The sequence below is a fragment of the Callorhinus ursinus genome, unplaced genomic scaffold, assembly GCF_003265705.2.
Source record: "Callorhinus ursinus isolate GAN/ISIS: 27379988/994484 unplaced genomic scaffold, GSC_fseal_2.0 scaffold4, whole genome shotgun sequence".
Lineage (NCBI taxonomy): Eukaryota > Metazoa > Chordata > Mammalia > Carnivora > Otariidae > Callorhinus > Callorhinus ursinus.
The window spans coordinates 118929283-118954233 of record NW_027397066.1 but is presented as its reverse complement, the minus strand read 5'-3'; the positions used below and the strand labels follow the sequence as shown (position 1 = coordinate 118954233).

At 39.5% G+C, this 24951-nt stretch overlaps 1 protein-coding gene across 7 annotated transcripts in view; it reads left to right on the top strand.

Annotated features, from left to right (window-relative positions):
* INPP4B (inositol polyphosphate-4-phosphatase type II B) overlaps positions 1–24951 on the top strand; it is an 864684-nt gene that overhangs the window by 528174 nt on the left and 311559 nt on the right. For all 7 annotated transcript variants that reach the window (XR_012378034.1, XM_025874245.2, XM_073892293.1 and 4 more), the window contains one exon: positions 24098–24148. Coding sequence is in view for 6 of the 7 variants with exons in the window: in XM_025874245.2 (XP_025730030.1) it covers positions 24098–24148 (51 nt within the window). In the remaining variant the exon portion in view is untranslated. The remainder of the gene's footprint in view (positions 1–24097; positions 24149–24951) is intronic.

Below are 24951 nucleotides of genomic sequence, written 5' to 3'. Positions count from 1 at the left end.
ATTCACTTATAGTAATGGTTTATAGAACCCTTGGAATGAGGCCACTAACTATTCTAGCTTTAAATGCATCCACATAAGTAATAATCCATTCAGTGTTGGTACTAGCTTTTTATTGGTAATTAAAATGATCTGAAATCAAAATGAGAGTAATAAATAAAGCTCAGTTTCAAGATCAAGGCAGTAAGCAAGATAGTTCAGATTGCTATTAAGGAACATGAATGCTTTTTCAGCAAAATTCTCTATACAAAATGTATGAAGTCTATTTTGAAATTGTTATATATTATGAAAATGTTCATATTCTTACATACATCTCCCAGTATTTTTAATTTAACTCTTCGTGCAAATATGTAGCAATTCTTAAATTATGGCAGAAGAAGCAATTGTGTTTCTGGTTTGGCTCAAGCTACTCTAAGATTTGCTACCTTGAAACAGATTCCTTGATCCTCAACGGTACACAGCTGCTAAGAAAAACTGAGCATGTAACAGCTGAGAGAGTATAGGGAAACAGTGGGAAGGGCTTGAAAGGAGGAGGGGAGGAGGCTCAAGGCCAGTTTCTTCCATTTCTCAATTTTATTTAGTGCTGTTCCAAAAATCAGATGTGATAAAATTGAATTTGTCAAGTTCTTGGTCAATCAGTATTTTATTTGATTGCGTTTTCACTATTGACATCAGTTCCCTCTTCCCAAGGCCTTATCTTGCAGTCACTCTTCTGAGATTTCACGTTCCCGTACACTAGCAGTAATAATGTTACTACTGATTTTTGAGAGCTTTCCATGAGTGAGGTCCTGGGATGTGTGTGTTTTAAAAAGTATTGCATTTAATGCTCATGACTATTCTGGGAGAGCCTACTCTTTCTGTTTTACATGTAAGCAACCTGAAGAGTAGATAAGTGTATAACAAATCATCACAAATTTAGCATTTTGATACATGTTTATATTGCACAGTTTCCCTGGGTCAGGACTTGGGCTTTGCTGAGTCCCCCGCCCAGGGTCTACAATCAAGGTGTTAACCAGGGTATGATCTCATCTGGAGGCTCAAATAGAGAGGCACCTGTTTCCTCACTTCTTTTGGTCCTTGGCGGTGACCCCTATATTTTTGCTAGCTTTGGACTTGAGGTTGCCTCAGATCCTAGGAGCTGCCAGTGGTTTCTTGCCATGTGAGCTTCTTCAACATGGCCATTGACTTCATCACGTATACAAAGAGGATCTCTGGCTCCAGTCTGCTAAAAACAGAGTCTTATGTAATACAACCACAGGGTGACATCTGATCATCTTTTCCACGTAACCTAACAATCACAAGACTAACATTCTGTCACCTTTGTCGTATTTGAGATTAGAAGCCAGTTCCAGATCTTGTCCACACCCGAGGCAAGGGGAGTATACAGGACAGCAATACCAGGAGACAGGGATCATGAGCCACCCTGAGGTTTGCTGACCACATTAAGTATCAATTCACCAAGGTTACACAGCTGCTGGGATTCGCAGCTAGGTGTTATTGACTTAAATACCCATGTATTGAGTACTATATTTTCCTATCTACATAAAATACAAACTGTGTAAGGTCTGAATGTAGTTCAATTACTATTTTTTAAGATTTTTTTTTTTATTTTATTAGAGATTGAGAGCAAGAGCAGGGGGTGAGGAGCAGAGGGATTGGGAAAAAACAGACTCCCCACTGAGCAGAAAGCTGGACATGGGCTCTATCCTGGGACTTCGGGACCATGACCAGAGGCAAAGGTAGATGTTTAACTGACTGAGCCACCTAGGCACCCCTCAATTACTTTTTAAAAGTGCAACTTAACTGATGTAATTTCTACATTTGGGGACTTTCTTAACCTTAATTTACCCCTTTAAGATAAAATAGGTGTATGTTTTATCACATCTGCTTAGAAACATAAATAAGTGTAGTGTTGAATTAGACACCAAATAACACTGACATAAAGAGACTCACTTTTGCTTTCAGTAAAGTAATGAATGGGTCAAGGGAGAGAGTGGAGGGAAAGTGGCTTTCTCTCAAATAAGTATATTTATATATTCACTAGTAAGCACTCTAGAACCTGTGTAGTGTTTTTCTCTTTAAAAAGTGGAACTTAATTTTTATCATCAGAATGTCTATAAAATAATGGCAAATGCCTTATGAACTGCACTTTAAGTTCCTGGAGTATGATGCTATAGTTATGAAGTTTCAGGTCCTTTTTTTTAGGAACAGAGAAGAAAAAAACAAAAGATCGGCAATTCTCTTTTTCTCCAAATGGTAAAGACTGATTAAAAAAAGGTCTTCCATGATGTTAAGCCTTCAGATTACTTCCTGTTTAGTCGTACAGTTGATTGCTAACAGAGGGGAAGCATAAAACCGGAGGCTCCTCTACACTGACAGGCTAAAGAGGACCCCACATAGAGTCATGTTTTTTAAAGAAGGGGAGGATCCTTACTCAGTGGGGAGAGAGTAGCTGGCTCTCATATCTCCTGTTGCCTCTGCTACCTGCTATAGCATCTAGTAACTTGGGGAGTAAGAGATCCTCAAACGAAGCCTTCCTTTTTCCTGTGGAAATTAGGCTGCCTTCCCTATAGGTGAACAGGGAAGAAAAAGCCCCCGTTCTATTCCCTTCACCAGATACACCTTATGTAGTCTCAGTTAGTAATTTCAGTTAATAAGATCTCTCTGTTTGATGTGCTTTCTGTGGTATTAAACATACCCTAGCTTGGAGGGACTTTCATATCTGTAGCGTATAAATAATAAGGCTTTGCTGTAAGAAGACCGTCTTGTAGCTGAGAAATAAAAATATTTCTTTGTAGCACTCTGAGGTATTCATGTAGCTAATTTTAATTTGTTCCTCTGCTTAATAATTGCTTTGCAGTTTTGCATGAGCTACAAATAAGAGGAAAATGTTGTGTTATTTAATACTATATCAAAGCATGAGAATATAAGAGATCTGTACAGTGGGGAATAGATAAATAAGCAGCAACTGAACTGCCTTTTTTCTTTAGGGAAAGAGAGAGAGAGAAAAAAATAAGAAACAAGTAAAGGAAAAAAAAACTGAATGAAGTTCAGAGCCAGGATTTATGGGGTCACTTGAAACATAGTTCACTTTCCTACACTAAATAAGGTCCCCTTCAGTTTCAAAACGCGGTAGTGAGAATGAATGGGGTAGGCAAGAGGGTGTGAAGAATTGTGGGAGCGAAGTGCTTTCCCTCACCCCTCGGAAGGCTCTCCAGCTAGCAGATAATAATTGGAAGTGTTGCACACTACAACCTGGTGCTGGTAAAAGGAACCCATCCTTCCAAGGGGAAGAATAATTTGTCCTTCATTATTTGTTATATTCCCAGGGCCCAGCGTATTTTTTGTGTTCCCTGATTATTCTGCTAGCTCCATAGAAAAGAGTCCTTGTGCTTCTACGTGCTTTATATATGAGCCCAGGAAAGCAACACTTCTGGTAATCTGCCTTCATGCTTTGTTTTGCTTCTCTTTTTGCTCACAAGCCTGGCTATTAAGTCTGTATCCGTCACCATCCCAAGGGGAAACAGATGGCACTTGCAAATTAGGTTAATTCCAGGAGGGTTTATTTACAAAGGGACTATTTGCAAAGTAGAACCACAAGGAGTAGTGCAGTAACCTGGTTTAATAATGGTAGAGCTAGTATCACTCCTAGGTCTGAAAGAGAGATGGCGGGGGCAGCTTCCAGAAAACACACTTGAGTAGAGGCCAGCTTGGTCAAGGGGCATGGCTGGCCATAAGCTACCTCTCAGGAAGGGAGCCAAGGGCATATATATTCTGACCTCTCCTTCCCCTGGGGGACCCCCAAACTGTGATTGTCAGGGCTAGCACCGTCAGGCCCCAACCGAAAGCCAGAAGACCAGGAAGCCCCGTGATGTCGTCCACTGAGCTCAGCCTCCAGAGATGGAAGACAGCGCGTAGAAAGGGGTGGAATGTGTGACCTGGGGCAGCAAAATAGGATTGGGTACACTTGGCACAAATTCCAGTATATGGAAATTAGAATCTTGAAATGCAAGTGTTTTTAAGGCTTATGATAATCAAAATAGATTAATAGAAAATATATAGTACTAATGAGGCATGTACGTTTTGAGAACCTTATCTTGTTGAGTTTAAAAGGTAGAAAAAACAAAAAACGACCTACTCATTAGTTGGGCCTTATGTGAAGGCAAATGAGCAGATCTCTCTATGCAGGCTATGTTACTGTCTTTCTAGGTCGCCTGTTATTATAAACTACTAGGACGGTTGGATGGCTCGTCTCTTGTGTGACACTTAACCAATGGGATTTTTTTTTTATTAGAGTATTTGTTAGATACACGTCAGTATCCAGGTGTTAGGATTCTAGGGAAGGCAAGATGTCAGACACACAGGGAGGAGAGTCTTGAAAGCATTTGCAAGGCAACACGTGGGCAATTTGGGGATGCTGTAGTTGATAGCAGGTAGGTAAGTGCTGACAGATGACTTCTAGAATGCAAAATTAGAGATAATGATATTGGGTACATTCTTTTAAAGGCGTGTAATTATATACTGCTTTTTCCTCACCTTGTCCCAATGCTTTCAAATATGAACATTTAACAGAGTCGGGTGAGAAAGATACCATGAAAAGAGTGAAAAGACAGATTACAGCAACATTTGCAACACATATAAGCTACAAAAGACTAAGATCCACTGCATACATAAAATGTATAAAGGACATCTATAAATAAGACAAAGAAGAAAAATAAATACGTATAGAGCAAAAGGGCAAAAGGTTTGACTCAGTGCTCCACCAAAGAGGTCATTTACATGACCAATGAATATTTGGGAATCAGCCTTATTAGTAATCAGAGAAATGTTAATTGAAACTACAATAAGGTATAATCACATATCAACAGTTGGCAAAAATATAGCAAGTCTAGTAATTTCAAGTATTGATAAAGATGTGAGATTTCCATATGGTTGGAGGTAAATGATGTAAGCATTTTGGAAAACAATTTAGCATTCCAGTCAAGCTGAAGATGGGATCTCTAAAGGCTTAATAATTCTTCTCCTGGAAAGTGATTTGCACATGTGCTTCAGAATACACGTGCAAGAATTTCATAGCAGTGGTTCATTCCAGCCAATACATGGAAATAATCTAGATATCCATCAAGAGTAATAGGGATAAATAAATTACGGCGTAGCCATATAATAAATTACTATCTGGCAATGAAAATAAGTGAACCTGAGCTATATGCAACAGCTTGGATAAACCGCAAAAAATATGTTGAGTTAACAAAGCAAGACGAAGGAATATATATGGTATTTATGTATTTTATATTAAGTGAAAAGGTAGGCAATAGAAAGTCCACATTCTTTAGCTTAAGGGTGCCTTTTTGTTAGAAATGCTCTCAGGAAAAGAAAAGAAGTCATTACAAAAGGACAATGGTTATCTCTTGGTGGGGAGGGGTGGGATTGTATTGGGAAAAAGTCTCAGAAAGAAGGTTGTTGGCTATGTTGCATTTCTTCCATGGTGGTTATATGGGTGTTAATTTGTACTCTTTAAACTGTACATATATGATTATGCAGTTTTCTTTCTGACAAAAACAGATTAACAACTTTTTAAAAGTCAATCGATTTTTCATTCTCCATATTGTGCAGTTTGATGACTGATACTGCCTGTCTCCCGAGGGTGTTTAAAGGTACTATTTTAAAATTCCACATAGCATTTAGTTGTTGAGAATTGAAACATGAATAGCATAACAAGAAGTCTGAATATATAGTAAATAAAGATTAGATTTGCACTAATACCGCTTTCTTTCTGGTATACGGAAAGCAGATCATCCTTAAGGTGTATGTGGAAGCTTGGGGCTGTAAGGAAGAAGAGCTACAGTCTAAAGAATATGATAGTTGAGGAAATAGGGTGAAAGGTTAACACAAGGTAGCCTGGACTAGACCAGTAACAGGACCTGAGCTGAAGCTAGGGAAGAGAAGCATTCTGGGCCCCAAGCAGATGTTAGGAACCAGTTCACTGGAGGTTTTGTTTTTGTTGTTGACAGGTTTGATCAGAGTTACTATTAATAAAGAAAATGGGAGAAGTGAAGAAGCTCCCATGGAAATGGTCAAATGCCATTCTTTTTATAACTCCTCCAGCTGCTTTGGGAATTCTTGGACCCTTAGAGAGGCTTTATTTATTTTTTTTTTCCTACATTTTTCCCAGGAAGTAGCAGACAGGGCATTAGGCCATCTGCTTGAGTAATAGGCATTATCTCTGGGAGATCTCAGGAGGCCAAAACTCCAGGGAGGGTGTCAGGGGAGCGTTTGCCAAAGGTGTGGTTACTCCCTAAAGAATTTATCCATTCAGTATTCAGAGGCAATTCACCAACTGCCTAAAAGCAGCATGTATTAAAAAACAAAAAACAAAACAACCAAAAAGCAGGTAAACTTAGTCCTGTAATAATGACAAGGTCATGCAGTTAACTTATGCTTTTGGATTATAAGGCATTTAGGTACAAGTCCTCCTTCCTTCTCATATATGCCAACCTTATTGTGATGTCACATCTTAAAATGTTATCTTTATAGATGTTTAAATGTACTATCATTTTCCAGTTTTCCTAACTTCTACAGAGCAGATTTTTGAAAAATAAAGGCTAGAAAGGAAAAACATGGTCATTTAGCAAACCATCCTCTATTTTGAGAGAATGCATCCTTTGCTCTGGAGTTTCTCAAACATTAATGCTCTTAGGGCCACCTGAGGAGCTTGTGAAATGCAGGTTCTAATTCAGCAGTCTGGGCCGGTTCTAAAATCCACATTTCTCACAAGCTCCCAAGTGATTCCAATGCTGCTGATCCAACACCTGACTTGGAGGAACAAGAGCAGACAGTAAACTGTGGCCCCAGCAAATCCAGCTGGACAGGCCCATGTGCCCTCCTCAGACCTGTGACCCAACCGCCCCGGAGATGGGTTCATCTGGGTCGTCTGTCTTCTGTGTTTCCAGGTTTTCACTGTGGGTACATGTCTGTGATTTTTAAAGTTTTTAAAGGAAAAATAAAGCTTTCAGTTTAGGCCCAATTCTGTTCTGAGCTAACTGTGAGACCAGGGAGATTCTGGTCAAAGGGAACCCACTGCCAATTATAAGATGGAGTTCTGGGGATCTAATGTCTAGTGTGGTGACTACAGTTAACAATATAGTATCATGTACTTGAAAGTTGCTAAGAGAGGTCTTAAGTGCTCTCATCACACATAAAAAGGGTGACCCGATGTGAGGTGATTGACGTGTTAATTAACTTGATTGTGGTAATCATTTTACAGTGTATTCATATATCAAATCATCACATTGTATACCTTAAATATATATAGTTTTTATTTGTCAATTATACCTCAGTAAAGCTGGAAAAAAGAGAATTTTTATTTTGCAAAAATCTGTTACGTTTTGATTTAAATTGTTTCTACTGCCTTTTCTAGCCCTGATACCTCTTAGCTTATAAATGAAAGAACACTCTGATAAGGGTCTTCATGATGATGAATGTGATCCTGTCTTTTTTCCCTTCTTTTTTTTTTACTTCCTTGCTATATGTGTTTTTCTTTTTCTCCTTCTTTAGTAAGTTTACCTACTCATGTCCCAAGGTCATTGAGAAATAGTTCTTTTTTTTGATTTAAGAATAGCATTTAATACTCTTCTTTCCATTGCTCTTTTTATGAATATTGATTTGCCTATGAAGGCTGGCAGTCTATTATTACAAAACCTGTACTAAACGTCGAGCCATGTTTACCCTACTTATGTTTTATTTTAAAGAAGGGAAAAAAGCCAAGAATAGTCAGTATAGTCTCATAAATTTCTTTTTTTAAATATAAAATTGTCTGAAGTCCCCGAGATGTGATGCTGTAAGCACAAACGGTCATGTTACACAGTTGTCATATTATATAGGAATACACTGTGAAATAAAACTTATACATGATAGCTGTTCTAAAAGTTAGCTTTTTTAGGGAGGTAAAATTATTGGCATGGTTAACTCCCTTAAAGAAATATGTTTGCTTAATTGGAACACATTTTTAAAATTCCTTACTGGAAGATTTCCGTAAGAGTTTAGACTCTAATCTAGAAGTGCTGTTAACGAATGTCTATTTATGGATCAGAGGGTATACTGACAACCTCAGGTTTTTTCCAGCTGGTGGTACATTCAGTGAACATACTTGTCTAAACATTGATGCATAACATGGTCTGTGGCCTGTAAAGACCACAATCAAAGACTCCAAAGACAGAGAAAATTTTGAAGCATCCACTACTAGCTGCCAGAGCACTTAAAATTGACCCTGGAGCCCAGATATGTCATGAGACCAATTCTTGTAAGCCAGATTCTTTGTGTATTTCTGCATCTTTCCCATGGCCAAAGTTTCCATTGATTTTAAAAGAATTTCTCAGCGGCTACTGAGAAATCCGATTGAATAGATAGTGCTGGTCACCTCGCAGACAGACATTTGAATTCTGCTGAGTTTAAAATCAACTAACATCATTGGTTTCTGAGACATGGTCTTACCCCTGAGATGTGAGACTGAAGATGGTTTCATTTTCAAATTACTGATTGGAGTACAGTTGTGTTATACTAAGTTCTTTTTGAAATTTATGCCTGAGCTCGCCATAGCCAGGCTTACAGTACACTGGGTCTCAGTAGACCTAAATCCCTGGCACCTCTGCTGTGCTGACTACCCACTCCCAACCCCTCACTGCCCCCCCCCACTGCCTCATGATCCCCCGGTGGGCTGGTGGGCTGGTGGGCTGAAACAAGTCCTGGAAACCTCATGTTGCAAAATCTCTTCCTAATGCCCATATTCAGTTACTTCAAGTCTGTAGCTTGGAAACAGGCCCAGGTGGGAGTATTTACTCTATGGAAATTGGCACACTCTATAAATCATCACTGCCCCTCCCATTCCCACCCCATAAGAAGCAGTTGTTACACATTTACCTGCACACTACTGTCCTTAAAGGCAGAATCCCATTCAGCATGATTAGATTAAAGCCCCTGGAATTTTCTTGCCTGTGGTCTCATCTAGTCTGTGCAAGAATGAACACCCTTATCTGAGAATGTTTGAAAGTCTCTTCTTGGAAACGTCAAAGGAAAATTCACTCTAAGAAGTGGAAAAGGTAAAAGTACAACTTTTGATAAAGAGAATTTATGAAAATGTCCCTTGTTTATCGTGTCCCTGTGAATGGACTTTGCTTCCATGCACTTAGTTTTAAATAGTTTCCTCTCAAATTTTTTGAGCCCGTTAGCCTCCAGTGTAGCCTGCCTCTTTAGACACTGGGGCAGCAAGATTCTTAAGTATAAACTTACTTTAAGCACAAAACATGAATTATACACCAATTGTTAAGAATTTTAAGTGTTAAGATTCTACGTTTTAGGTGTTGGTTTGCAGTTTGTCTTAAGTTTGAGACAGTGAGGTCCTTAGACATCTGACAAGATATATTTTAAAGTCGTGAATGGCTTGAGGGAATAGGAATATTTTGGTGTTTGTTGAATAGTTAGAGTTTAATGAAATTGAATTGCTTTACCTAATACTCGTGTGTGTGTGTGTGTGTGTGTGTGTGTGTGTGTACATACTTGGTTCTGACTACCAGTTCACGTTGTAAAAAAGACAGAAAAAATTTGATTAAGCAATGGAAAAGCCACCTCACAGACAACTACTGTTCCAGTGGAGATGTAGAATGTACCACACTTTACCTTAAAAAACCAAGAGTTGGAATTCCAACGTGTATTTTAAGTCAGGCCCAGTGATGAGCACAATTGTGTCTGTGTAGAAAGATGCTTTTCAGAAGTCCTGTTAATAGGCCTTTTGTGAAGAAAAGGAGAGGTTTGGCTTAAAAATTAAAGGTGCTGTTCTTCTCTTTTATATTCTTCTGTATGTGCATCATTATTTGCCATTGGGCCTTTGAATCACTGCTTGCTGATAGGGTTCAAATGCAAAGGTCTAACAGTGAAGATATTTTCCAAATACTACTGCCGCAGGTACTGGCCAGATGTGCTGAATCCACCCATAAACCATCTTATTCATAAAGTTTCTTCAGTAATTATATAATATTCTGTTATCCTCATTCAGTTTGTTCATAAATTTTTTTCAGGGCATTGAGTTCCCTCAGGCATTAGAGTACCAAGCTTCTTCTGAATATTCTTGTATTTCAAGAGCTGTGCTTTTCTTCAATATCCATAATGTAAATAGGATGTAAGTAGTACATTTATTATTTAGCGCTAAATTTATTTAAATAATTATTCATCCACAAATATTATGACCAGTTGAGCATTATTATCCTCATAGATGAATGTAATTTATACACAGGAAATTTATATACCAACTTTATTTCTCTGTCAGTATCAAAGTGCTTTCTATAAATATTGGGAACAAAATAAATGACTTGAGGCTACCCAATGATTATCCCTCTAAAACCTCAATACCTAGCTTGACCTGTACCCCAGAAAAAGTAAAACAATAGTAATAAAACTCTGATTTGCAAGTGACTCCTAATTGTTCATCTTTTCCATTTTGACCTTCTGCAGTCTGCTTTCCATATAGAATCAGTGTAATATTCTTAAAATATGAAAAAGATCACATCAGTTCTTGGCTCAAATTGTGTAAGACTGATGAATCACAGACCTGTACCCCTGAAACAAATACATTAGATGTTAAAAAAAAAAGAAGATAGTAGGAAGGGAAAAATGAAGGGGGGGGGAATTGGAGGGGGAGACGAACCGTGAGAGACTATGGACTCTGAGAAACAAACTGAGGGTTCTAGAGGGGAGGGGGGTGGGGGGATGGGTCAGCCTGGTGATGGGTATTAAAGAGGGCACGTTCTGCGTGGAGCACTGGGTGTTATACGCAAACAATGAAACATGGAACACTACATCAAAAACTAATGAGGTAATGTTTGGTGATTAACATAACATAATAAAACTAAATTAAAAAAAAAACCTGCTAGAGATTTCCACTGTAATTAGAGGAGACCTTACGTTACCAGAGCCCTGCCTTTCTTTGACTCTACCTCCCATTTCTTTCCCCTTTATTCAGCCACTTTTTTCAGTCACTGTGGCCTCAGGCCTTTGCCCTTGATTCTGTCTTGGCCTGGAATACTATTCTCTCTTGTTTTTCATTGAGCTGGCTGCGCTTCTTCTTCTTCTTCTTTTTTTTTTTTCCTTTGAGCTGGCTGCTGTTTATGTAGGTCTTAATCAAAGTCACCGTGAAGAGAAGCCCACTCTCACCACCATAGGCGAAGTGTCCCCATCCAGCTATCACTTTGTTCCATCACCCTAGTTCACTTTCATGCATGCTTACTACTTTATCCAGTTTGGGATTTTCTATCTCTTATTGATGGCCAGAATAAAAGTCCAAGAAGTGATTATTCTGTGATCACAACCATATTCCTCCAACTTAGGACGACAGAAGACTAACATACGCAAAGGCATGGGGAGAGGTAGGAGGAAGACGGGTTCAGGGAAACATAGTGACTTAGAGTGGCTAGATTTGGGCTGAAGGTAGCAACCATCACATCCATCTCTGAAGGAGACTCTGCAGCAAAAAGAAAAAATCTGCTTAAAAATGTAAGACTGACCTAGCAAACATGAAAGGCAAATCCTAAATGGTGAGGATCGCCAGTAGCAGTCAGTGTGTTTCTCAAACTGATGGTGGTTAATAACTGTGGATGTTGTTGAATCACTATGTCGTGCACCTGAAACTAACGTAATGTGTGTCAACTGGACTCAAATAAAAAAATTAAATGAATAAAACATGGACCAGCTTTAACTAAAGTAACTGCATGCTTACCACATTAGAAATTAAAACTCAGAAAATTAAAAAAAAATAAAGCTCAGAAAATTTTTAAACCCTTATTAATTTATTAAAAATAGCAAATAATAAACCCCTTACAGGTTAACATAAATAATGCATGTTTTAAAAATTATTGTATTTTGGAAAGCTAAAGAAGTATACTGAGAGAGTGGCATTGTTTTACCATTTTGCGAATCCCTTTAATGCTCAATTTCTTTTAAAGATTTTATTTATTTGAGAGAGAGAAAGAGCACACAAGTGGGGGGAGGGGCAGAGGGAGAGGGAGAAACGGACTCCCTGCTGAGTGATTTAGAAACATCAGTTAAAGGAACAGAAGCAAGCAGGGCCCTGGTATCAGCATTTTGAAAGCTTCTCCAGGTGATTTCTCATGGACAGCCAATGCTGAGACCCACTGACCAGATTCTTAGATACTTTGATAGAATTCTGTAAAGAAAAAACTAGTGTGGTAGTAGAATAGAGTTACTGTAGTTATCCCCTTTTTGCCCAGGGATGAACAGTCTTCATTGGATAACCTCCCTGAAAGCCCCTCCCCTCTGTGCCTGTACACACCATTTGTTTTCAGTCATACACACACATACACACACTCCAGGCATACACACACACACATGCGCGCACACACACATACATGCGCGCACACACTCCAGGGGTTGATTTTATAAATCAATTGATCTTTACCCAGGGCTTGGTCATCTTCTTTTGGCTGGCGTTAGGAAAACCAGGGTTGTAAATGATCTCTTAAAATACTGAGTGATATCACAATAATTTTGTTTTAAAGATACCTAGAAATTATTTAGCCTTATAGTGTAGGAACTAATGACTTTTTAGTGAGCAACAGATTAATAGACATGTGCCTGTGTTGATATTACTGTTCTCCGTCTAATGGCTTGTTCATTACTCATGACTGTGGTCTTAATTGGGGGCTGTTAATACGTAAGGATGGTGTTTTTGAGTCGGACAATGTGATAAATTGTGTCTGTTTCTATTCCCTGAGGCTAATAGATTTTTGGCTTTTAAAACTCTCATTAAGCAGCCCTAGGGAAGACAATTAAAGTCGCCATCCATCTGGGTTCAGAAGAGGTGCACTGCCGTGGAAGGGGCGCAGACTTTGGAAGACTTTTAAACAATTTAAAGTCTGATCCGCAGCTTGTTGTTGAAGTGACCCTAGGCAAATTAATCCAGTTTTCTGAAACTAAGTTTTCTTACTGTAAAATGGACAAAGCAATAATAATATAACACAAACTGCAGGGATTAAATGAGATAATACAAGTAAAAAAATGCATGCACCTTTGAAATAATTAACCCGTAGGTCCAGGAAATAGAGTTGTTATTTCCTTTGATTCCATTATCCTTATCAGTTTTAAGCTTTATATTATTTCTTTCCAGGGTTGAAAGTTTCTAGGGTAGCTCATACTCATTCGAGGTCTAATGGGATCAAGGGATCAGTTCTAATGACTTTTTCCACTTTTCAGAATGGCAGCACATTTTTTTTTTTTTTTTTTTTTTTTTTTGTATATTGGGACAGTGGAGAAGAAGAGGAAGGGTGATAGAAGGAGGAAGTGGTAATAGAGGTTTGACCTGACAAAAAAACTGTTCATATGGATACATGATGTTTGAATTGAGCACTGTATGTATTGGTATGATCATCATAGCCTCCTGTGGGGCTCTGGAAGTCAGCAGGAATGAAGACCTCAACTGAGAATGAGCAATTGTTCAGCAAATTATCAGTTAATGTGTTCGGTGCCTGTAACACCTTTTAAGATTGTATTTTTGTAGTGCAAGGAGTTCCTTTATTCTTTATTTCTATCTTAAAAATATCCAAACATCTTAACACTTAACATTTAACACTTTAAAAAAAATGTCTGTTGCCTGACATCATACAGCTCTTTGGAGGTTTGTCCTTATTGCTTTAGGTAAGTGCCCAGGATCAGACTTGGCTCATAAGTGCAGTACGAGAAGCCTGACGGGGTCCTAACAGCACTGCGACTCCCAGCCTGGTGTCCCTTTCAGGAAGATCCAGAAGAGTACGATAGGCAGAGGGTCCTACTTTCAGAACAGCAGTAGAGAGACTTCTTGACTTCCTTGAAACTAGACCTGAGTTTCAGCATCTCATATTTTCACAGAACGTCTATCTTTCCAACACTCTCTGACAAAGGAAAGGAATGTCTAAAGAGAATTTTGCCGTTGAGTATTTTTTCACCTGCCTGTAATAGATCTCTGTAATAGCTGGAAAGGGAAATGGAATAAAATGTGGGTAATGGCAGGGATACGCAGAGTTATGTGACTCTGGAGCCACATTTGCCGTCATCATTAACCCAAAGAACCACATGACTCCTGTATGACTGGTAGAATTTAGTATAATGGCGCATTCATGTAGCGAAATTAGAAATCTTAAAGAGCCACCAATTAAACATAAAGGGACCCGTGTGACTAGAGAGCTGTGGTGTGAACATCCGGGCCTTAGAGAACTCTAGGACTAGATGCATCCAAACTAAGAGTGCTTATATTTGTCTTACTATTATGTCTTTTAGGCTTAGAAGCTGATAGAATGTTCTCTTGTACACAATTTTGTATGTTTTTCTAAGATTTATTTATTTATTTTAGAGAGAACGAGGGCGAGTGCATGAGTGGGGGCAGGGGCAAAGGGAGAGAATCCTCAAGCAGACTCCACACTGAGGCCACAGGGGCTCCATCCCAGGACCCTGAGATCATGACCTGAGCTGAAACCAAGAGTCCCAACGCTTAACCGACTGAGCACCCAGGCCCTCTAATATGTTTTGACATGTGAAAGATGATCACATTTACCTAGTAAAGACCAAGACAAATGTCAATAATTATTGGATTATTTTTGGATAGTGCTCAGGCTTCAGGGTAAACTCTGTTTTTACTAGGAGAATTGCCTGTAATTATGCATTTGTAACTGGTTTGCCTAAGATTTAACTCAATAGACCGACATGTAATGGCATTTCCCCCCCTCCAATCATATTTAACTGTGCTCTGTTGAATATCACTTTTTATCTCTTAACCACACATTTGGAAGATTCCTTCAATTTTCAGTTACTTTCAGATGTTAAGAAGTTCAGTTTGAGTAGGATGTGTGGGTAGGGCAAGCAATGCTTCCTCTGACACTACCTAGAAACAAGCCCAACATATTGCAAAAATCACATTCGAATGCATCATCAAGCAAGCTGTGAAAGTAATAATGAGATAAACTAAAATCCCAGAGAAAGGAGAACCTTTTGGAGTTGAGCTATCAGGAGCTTGTGCGTTTTCCCCTTTGGGCATTTGCTGATTTGCAGAGGAAGCTGAAGAACATGCCTTTGCCTGGACACAGAAAGAAAAATCAGTGACACTCTCAGCACGTATGTTGGAGGAAGTAAGAAACTGAGACTTCATCAGCTTCAAGTCAATGAACATTTTTCCTCAGAAGAGACTTGCTGAATTCTGAGCTTTGCAGGAGGCTAAAGAGCCCAGCCAAAGTCTTACACAAAGCGGAGTGAAACCTCCCACCGTTTCACGGTGCTTAGGAAACAGGCAGAGACAGGCAAGAGAGAAAGCCCTAGAGGGAGTGGTGGTGAATTGACAGGGAGGGACTCAAAAGCTCTTTTTCACCTGCAGGCATTTACAGACTGTCCCCGTAGCTGGAAGTCGGAGCATCAAGGCTTTGCTTAACACAGGGTGGCGGCTGGCAGACAGAGAACCCAGCAGAGATTTTGGTTTTTATGTGTAGCTGAAATGACAAATTTGGAGACCAAAGGGGACTCAAACTCGTGGCTGCTGTGCCTCTAAAGACATTTGCCAGTTTTTGAAGCTGAATGGGGCACAGTGCAAAACAGGTATGCAGAGACCTCTGGGAATCTCTTGCATTCTTTTCAGGTTGAGGGCCGAAGACTCCTCAACTAGAGGTTCTTGGTTGAAAGTCCTGGTGTGGGCGTGGGGGGAGGGATCCTGCCATACTCTGTGGCTTCAGAAACAGAAATTTATTTTCTTGAAGTACTGGAATCTGGAAGTCCAAAATCAAGGTATTGGCGGGGATAAATTCTTCGGGGGCCTCCCGCCTTGGCTTGCAGATGGTCACCCTCTTGCCAGCTCTTCACATGGTCATCATTTCCTGTTCACAACCCTGCTGTCTCTTCCTCTTCTTATCAGGACACCAACCATATTGCGTTAGGGCCCCCACTCTAATGGCTGCATTTTAACTTAATCACCCTATCTCCAAATACAATCACATTCTGAGGCTTCAACATGTGAATTTGAGATTAGGGTTTTGGGGGGTAATGAAGGGGTTAGAGAAGTGGAGATTCAGCCCACAACACTGGGTCTTACGCGAAAATTCCACCTAAGTTCTGTTCTAAGTCAGTCCCTGACTTGATGATGAGAGCAATCCTTTCTCCACTTGCATAAGAAAGGAAAGGGCATCTCAGATAGAAAATATTATTGGGAGCTTTTACAGATGCTTGACATAAAAAAAAAAATACTAAATACCTTCATAACCAGAAGAATAAACCCCATTCCTTATCTCAAGCATGTTTATGTGCAAATGACTGTCTACCATTCTCATCTGTGACCTATTCCACTCATAAGTAGTCTTCTAGACCAGACCTTCTCAAACTTGAACGTGAGTTTGAATCGCTTGGGAGCTTTATTAAAATGAAGACTGTGATTTGGAATGTTTGAAGTGAGCCTGAGATTCTGCATTTCTATAACAAGTTTGTAAGGGATGGTCCTCAGACCATCCTGACCAGCTGCAGACCAGTAGGTAATGAGTGTGTACACTGAAGTTCAAGAAACATTGCCTGATAATGTCTAAGACCTTTTCCAGCTCTGAGAGTCTGTTCTTTTTTTTTAATTTGTTTTCCAAGAGTGCCTTATTCCATTGATTGACCATTGCCTCCTACATTTTTTGCAAACTTTCATAGGATTTGGACCTAGTTTATGAGACTCACACTCAAAGCACTCTCATTTCTTTTAGAGCAGTAGTTCTTAACTTTGTGCATTGGAATTCAGTGGGGAGTGAGCCTTAAAAAATTACTGATGCCGGGATCCTTTTCGTAGAGATTCTGATTTAATTATTTTAGAACATGGCCTGGAAACTGACATTAAAAAAATATTCCAGAGGATTCTAACGTGTTGTCAAGATTAAGAACAATTGCTTTAGGATAGGACTTTTTTCACCCCACTAAAAATAGTACTAGGCCTATTTTGAAACCTTTTTTTTCTTTTTAACCAGGCTAGTTTCTGGCAAAAGTAATTAAATACTAATAATGGCCCACCTGCAAAAGAATTAGATTATATCCATTGTTGACAATTGAAGAAATTTTCCTCAGGAATTTTTAATCACTTGGAGCTAGATAAGTTGCTCTCCATAGACTAGGACTGTGATTTCCATTTTTTGCCAGACTCCTCTCCACTCCCTATTGTCTCACACCCAGCCCACTTCTTTCATTAACTTAACCTGTTTGGAGCCTTTGGGTAGGTGAGTTTGCAATCTCTATCTCTGTCTCTACAACACTAATTAGTAAGGTAGTAAGCTAGAGATTAAACCTTTCCAAGGAGAAAATTTAAATGTACCCCCCAGGGATATTTCGTATAAAATTTTCACATCACAGAGGTGGTTTCTCTAGGTTCACTTTAAGATCCCTTCCAGCTCTAAGGTTCTATGGTATGAATCATTTCGGTTTGTACATGGGTCATTTTCTCTATCCACAAGAAAATTTAAACAGTTGGAAAGTCAATATCTGAGAGTGGCTGATAAGTTTTACACAATTGAAGATGCTTAACAATTATTATTTTATGTTTTGACCCTTGCCATGTTATCATTACTACCTAAGGGTGAAAAATACCTTGTCTTCTTAAATCTCTGAGAGTGCCAGTGTTTATAATAGTCACTGGATCACAATAAGTAGTTAATGCAAGTCTGCTGACATTAAAAGAGTGAATTAGGATTTAATATGAGCTATTTTGCTTTATTTCTTCATAGCCATAAATGGAATCCAAATTTTTATTCAAAATAAATGGAGGGTCTAAATTATGCTGGTTGCTGAAACAAATGTAAACATCCAAATTTCAGTGTTTTAGCACAGGGGAAGTTTACTTCTTGACTATTATGGAGGGCAGAACTCTACAATGGCCCCAGGATTGCTGCCCCATGTTGTACACGTTCTAGTCCCTGGGACATACTCCTGTGATCAGGTCATGTTACAGGGCAAAGTTGCCTAAGAAAGGGAGATTATCTGGGAGGAGTCTGTCCTAATGAGGTAAGCCTTTAAAAAAGAGAGTGGATCCTGAAGCCAGCGATCTGAAGTGTGAGAAGATTTTGGTGCCAAGTAGATTCTCTGTTGCTGGATTTGAAGATGGAGGAAGCCACATGGCATAGAATAAGGGTGGCCTCCAGGAGTTTATAGCAGCTGCCAGATGACAGTCATCAAGGAAATGGGAACCTTGGTCCTAGAGCTGCAAGGAACTGAATTCTGCTCGCAGCCTGCAGAAGCTGAAAGCAGACCTTTTCCTAGACAAGCCTCCAGATGAGGATGCAGCCTTGTAAGACCAGGGCAGAGAAGCCAGCCACGTGAGGCCCGGACTGCTGACCTTTTAGAGTGTGAATTAATAAGTGGATGTAGTTTTAAGCAGCTAAGTTTGTGGCAATATGTTACACAGCAGTGGCAAACTGATGCAATCATTTAATAATCTAATACTGGGAGTCAGGCTTGGCAAATGGCTTTCTCTCATGTGTGCCTCTGCAGTCCGCCAAGGGCTGGACTCCTTGCAAGGAGAGAGAGACATTGGAGAGAACATACACTATCCACTTTTGAAAAGTCCAGGTTATTTGCAGCAAACATCACTTACGCATATATTTTATTGGTGAGGACTCGTTACATGGCTATCTGTCAAAACAAGGCATCCTAGGAATATAGTCCTATTTGAGTAGCGTCCTCCCCCAAAATTAATATTGTGGAAGGGGGCTCAACATTTCTGTGCCAGTCAGGTTTCCATGTGTTTGAATATGAAGGCAGTTTGGTGTCTCATTCCAAGTGGAACAAGTAACAAATAAATGTGATGAAAGTATATATTCTAATTTGAGATACAGAGAGAATTAAAGTAGCATTTTTATTAGGAAAAAAGGATGCGCTTCAATGACACATTCATCATCAGAGGCCCCATCACATGTGACAGTGGTCTAAGAAGAAGATCTGGGTCCTTTCCCTGCCCGGAGGGTGTTCCACACTGTTGCAACACCATCCCCTCTGCCTTCCAGCTGAGCCCTTCCAAGGAAAAGTTGCTCCTTCTTCACCGAACAGTGAGGAGATGCACTTGCACAAGGGCCAGGCATGGACACCCTGGTGCGCAGAGTCATGGCAGCGTGGCCTTCCCCTTCTCTGGATCTGGATACTCAACGATGCCTGGCATTCTTCTCACCTATGAAGAGTACAGCAGTCCCTACCATCCTCCTACGCTCCGGGCAGCAGTACCCATGCTCTTTGTAACAAGGCTGGCTAGTGTAAGGAGTGTTTCTCCCTGGATTAGAGCATTGGAGTGCTATATTCATCCATTGCAGGGGTAGCTTCTTGCTTGGGAATGATTAAAGTTTATGAACTAGTCTATAGGGATTTTATGAAAGATTGAGTATCAGTCACTATATGCTACCTGGTATTTTTTTTTTCCTTTCTTCAAGGTAAATTTAGTATCTAGACATTTGAGCTTATGAAAAAAGAAATGAATTGGTTTTATAAGAAACTTAAGAAATATTCAAGACGGAATATATAATCTACATGATCACTTCTACTAAGTGATCTTTCTTTATTTGGTATCATAAAAGTCTAGACAAGAGGAAGTTATAAGAACTGTAAATGTGTAGTCAGGCAGACATTCTTATGTTCGAGGACGGACAGGGGGTGGTGTATAATGAAGAAAACCAGGGAGAAGGATTGCTAATAAGACCAAAAAAGGGAAAAAGAATTCCAAAGGAAGGCCAGTAAATCTCAGGAGGCATGACATTGCCCATGAACTGGAATATTCCAAATGTTACAGTGACAGCCATTGCTTCATCCCTTCCTCAACAAGAGGCCTCCTCTAAATCTGTCCAGGGTTTGGTTTGGTTTTGTTTTGTTTTCGGTGACCTGTTCCTCCAGTCTTCCTACCCCCTGTCTCTATCCACTCTTTTTCCTCTGTCTCCCCCCTCCTCCTTTCTCCTTTCTTTTTCTCCCTTCCCCCCTCATTTCCTCTCTTTCTTCTTCCCTTTTCTCTCACTGTCTCCTTTCTCCTCCTAACAGACCTCTCAGTGTCAGGTACTGTTTCAAGTGCTGGAAAGAGGTACTACAACAACCTATGAGGTCTGTTAGTAACCCTATGCTAAAGAGAACCAACATAAAGACAAAAGGCAGCTGGCATAAAGTGGTTAAATAATTCTCCCACTATGACTTGGGGCAGAGTTGGGAAGCTTCAAGGGGCTCTGATAATGTCACTCCTCTACTCAAATGTCTTACGTGATTTCCTATTGCCTATGAATTGCATAAAGCCCCAATTCTATAACATGATAGGTAGCAAATGGCCCCAACTTTTCTCCCCAAACATATTTAACTCTTGCCATTTCTCCGAAGGCCCCCCTGTTATGGTATTATCAGAATACTCACTCTTTCCTAAACACAAATGGTCTTTTACAACTCCATGACACATGCCCATTATACAATACCCTGTTTGCTTTGTCATGATCTTTCTTGCCTAAAACTCCTACTCATCCTTCAAAACCCAGACTACTTCTGTGAAGCCTCTCCTGACATCACGGTCTAAATTATTCCTTACTCTGAATGCCCACAGAAAAGTGCTCACATTTCTGTAATAGCTTGTATTACATGTACTGGATTTATTAATATATTTGCCCCACCCACTAGTCTCTGAAGTCCCAAAGAGAAGGAATGGGACCTTATTTACTGGCAAACCCAGTGTTTGCCACCTAGTATGTGTTCACTGTAATGAGGGATATATATTATGCAGGAAAAAGCACCATCAATGTGTAACCTATATACCACACATCTGTAGCATTGACCATAAGTATAAAAGTTTTAGACCTATACATATAGACTCTCTTAAATGTTTCATATGAAAATCTGACTTTATTTTTTTTTAAAGATTTTATTTATTTATTTGAGAGCGAGAACATGAGAGGAGGAGGGCCAGAGGGAGAAGCAGACTCCCCGCTGAGCAGGGAGCCCGATGTTGGACTTGATCCCGGGACTCCAGGATCATGACCTGAGCCGAAGGCAGTCGCTTAACCAACTGAGCCACCCAGGCACCCTGAAAATCTGACTTTATAAAATTTAAAATTGGTTTATAAAAGTTTTGTTTTTCAATTCCTCTAAATCAGGAGCTCTGCTAGTGTTTTAAGCATGCCTTGATTTAGGAAAATATGACATACATGTATTTTTTAAAAATACTTGTATCATGTAAAGGGCAGTTCATTCTTTATCTCTCTCTTCTTCATACATGTACACACATTAGAAATGGCAAACTAGTCTATGAATATCTTTCAATTTTTTCATAGTATACGACTTTGGGTTAAGAATCTTTTTTCCCCTTCTGTACCAGTTTATTTTTTTTATAAGGAATAAGTGTTCTACTGATAAAATCAATATCCATTTAAAGACCATATTGTAGTAATTGTCTATATTATTCTACCTTATTTAACATTATATCCATCATTATGTTACACATTATATCATATCACTGTATATGTTTATACATAAAGTGTATGTGTATACATACCCTTTATGCTGTCCTATATATATGTCGACCTCCACCAGTGTCTGATTTCTTTCACTTTATTTCTAAATTCAAGCATATCCTTTGGATAGTGTTATTTGGATGGTAAATATTTTCTTAAAATGATGCATAAACATATATGTGTGTGTGAATGGATTGTATGTGTATGAATATATATTCACTATATACATAGTCCATTCTAATATATATTAGATACACATTTTCATATATACAAAATATGTATACTATATACATATATGTACACATGTGTATATATATGTACACTTTATATATTATATATGTATATATACAACTTACATATATAATGTGTGTGTGTGTGTGTGTATACAGTAGTCCCCCCTAGTCCATGGGATACTTCCTAAACCCCTGGTAGATGCCTGAAACCACAGATAATACCAAACCCTACATATACTGTATTTTTTCCTATACATACATACCTATAATAAAGTTTAATTTATAAATTAGGTGCAATAAGAGTTTAACAATAACTAATAATAAAATAGAATAATTATAACAATATACCATAATAAAATCTATGTGCGTGTCTCTGAAAATATCTTATTGTATTATACTCACCCTTCTTATGATGATGTGAGATGATAAAATGTCTATGTGCTGAGATGAAGTGAGGGGAATGACATAGGCATTGTGATGGAGCATTACATTGGCACTAACCTTCTGATGATACATCATAAGGAGGATCCTCTGCTTCCAGAGAAGGGTGGTTGACTGTGGGTAATATTGAAACCATGAAGTGTGAAGCTGTGGATAAGGGCGAGAACTAGTCCCCCCCCCATTTCTCTCTGGTTTCTGTTTCAAAATCACACAGAAAATGTTTATTTTTCTTTGTAGGTTCGAACCCACTATCCTACCTGAACATAAGGAGATACACACACACACACACACACACACAGTATATAGTCTGTGTGTGTGTGAGAGAGAGAGAGATGGATCATATATATGCACACAGTATATGGTCCATTACAGTCCCCTGTTAATACATAGATTCCTCATCCGTTGAGGCCAGCTAATGATTTTCAGATAATGAGACTGAATGGTACATCTGAACATTCTAGACCAAAGAACATTAATGCAGCTACTACACTGCAAATGCTCTTAGCCAGTGAGCACTCTGTCATGAAATCCTGAATTGAGTGTGTTCTGCAAATTGTGTTGTTTACTCTGTTGGGATCTCTACTGTTATTTATTTTGTGCTCTGGTGAACAATTTTGAGTCATAATGACTGACAAATTGTGCAAGTGATAGTGCTGGATCTGTCATAAAGACACAAAGAAAGAGCATTAAGCTGGAAGTTAAAATGCACTGTTTTACCCATGGCTTGAGGCTTTTTCCAAGGAAATGGAAACCGTGTTAAAGATTAGTAGGCCCTTAGGAGCTAGTTCGTCTTTTGACATTATGAGCAGTATTATAAGTATCCCTTCAACCTGGGAGAATTGACCAGGTACGGTCAGGTATGTCAGGACTTTTAAAGGATTTCAAGAGAATTATGATTGGCAGTGTTGCACCTCCAAAGGGATTTTGTGAAAATAACCCCCTAAAATATTGATCGATCATGTGTTTCTGGGGTTCCTCTCTCCCATCCATCCCCCATTTCCTCTGCTCTCCAGTTAAACAGAGTATGCTTGTCTATTGCCCTGTATTCATTTAACTTGTTTATCTAATCCTTACTTCAAATTAAGATATACTAGATTTAGGTTTAATGTGTTTCTTGCTTTTACTAGCTTTTTCTTAAGTGAGAAAGATCGTCATGATTTCTTTTCATTTGAAACATTTTTTTTCTTAAATAGAGAAACATCGACTCAGCTGTACATTAGAATCAATATCTGGGGGCAGGAGAGAGCACCAGGAGTTTGAAAGGTCCCCAGGTAGCTCTAATGCACAGCCAGGATTAAGGATCGCTGCTCAGTAGAAGATATATGTCTACTTACCATCTAAGGAGTTGGTATTTCACTTGGAACACTTTCAAACATGAAAAGCTTCCCCAGATGACTGATTATCTTATATTATTTCCCTCTCCCCGAGTTAAGAATTAGTTTTCAAATGAATTTAGATAATGGTATCTGACAATTTGGCCCAGAAGTCTCAGGTGGGAGGGATAGCCTATAAAGACTGTGGGTTTTGGTGCTCATTTGGAGAATAAATATTTATTGAGCTTGCATGGAATGACTTTCCTCTATATCAACTCTCTCCTTCCCCTTGAATATTGAACGAGGGCTGCTTTTTGAGGAGATTAAAGATGATTCACCTTAAACCCAGATATCTCTGTATTTGACAAGGGGTGATGGGGTGAGGACCTGGCACTTCTGTCTGCTTAGGAAAAGCAGGAAGCCTAGTGACGATAAAAGCGCAGCTTTGCGGTGCTGCAGCAGGTGGTACACACAGGTACCTTCAGTAATCATTAACCCCAGAGTCTGAATTGATGCCCGATGACGGAAAATGACACCCAGCACCTGTGTGAAGCTTCTGCACTGGTTTCTATTTCAAAATCACACAGAGAATGTTTGTTTTTCTCTATAGGTTCGAACCAGTGTCCTCCCTGAACATAAGGATCCCCTGCCAGAGGTTGGGGTAAGTGTTTCTTATGTTTCCAAAAGGCACATGTATCACTTCTAAGTTAATCATTTGGATTTTCCCTGGCCTTCTGTTGTCTGATAGCTGACAAAGGAAACTGAGTGAAATTAACAGGGGTTGACTATGCAAGGGGGCACTGTCACATATTTGGCAAATTATTTGGAATTCACTCCTTGTCTCGTGAAAATCATCCTCAAATGAATTCATATTTAGTTTCGCTGGCTAGAGACGAGTCTAGAAACTGCCCTGTAGGTAGCCGAGAACCAGTCGGAGCCAACGTTACTGGACCAACGGAAGGCTAGGGAAATTGCCGAGGTGAGCTCTACCACTTCAGGAAGGAGGCAGAGAACTAACTGGCCGTGGGACTGTGCTGTTTCCTGCTTCCTGCCGCTTCAACACTGTAATGCGGGTCCAAACAGAAGCTGCCACCAAAGTGCAGTCCAGTGCTGCAAAATCCTGCAAAGGTTTTCCTGTTGCATCTGAACAGCACATCCACCGCTTTTAGAAATTGGAAGAGCAGGAAGAGAATGATGTGCTTTTTGCTTAGGGAAGCTGGGAGTAGGTGGTGGCAACTCCCGAGGGAGAGCCCAGCAGGCTGAGTCCCTGGGATCTGTGCAGAGAGGTTGAAAAAGCCTAGAAATAAGTTGGGTCTAAAGAGGCCATGGGACTGAGCCAACTGAAAGGCCTATTGGAAATTCCCAGCAATCCTATAGGCAGTTGACAGCCTTCTTCCGAAAGCTGATGTGTGGAGCAGTGTCCTACGTACCGATCATTTCATCACTGGCAACAGCCACCACCTG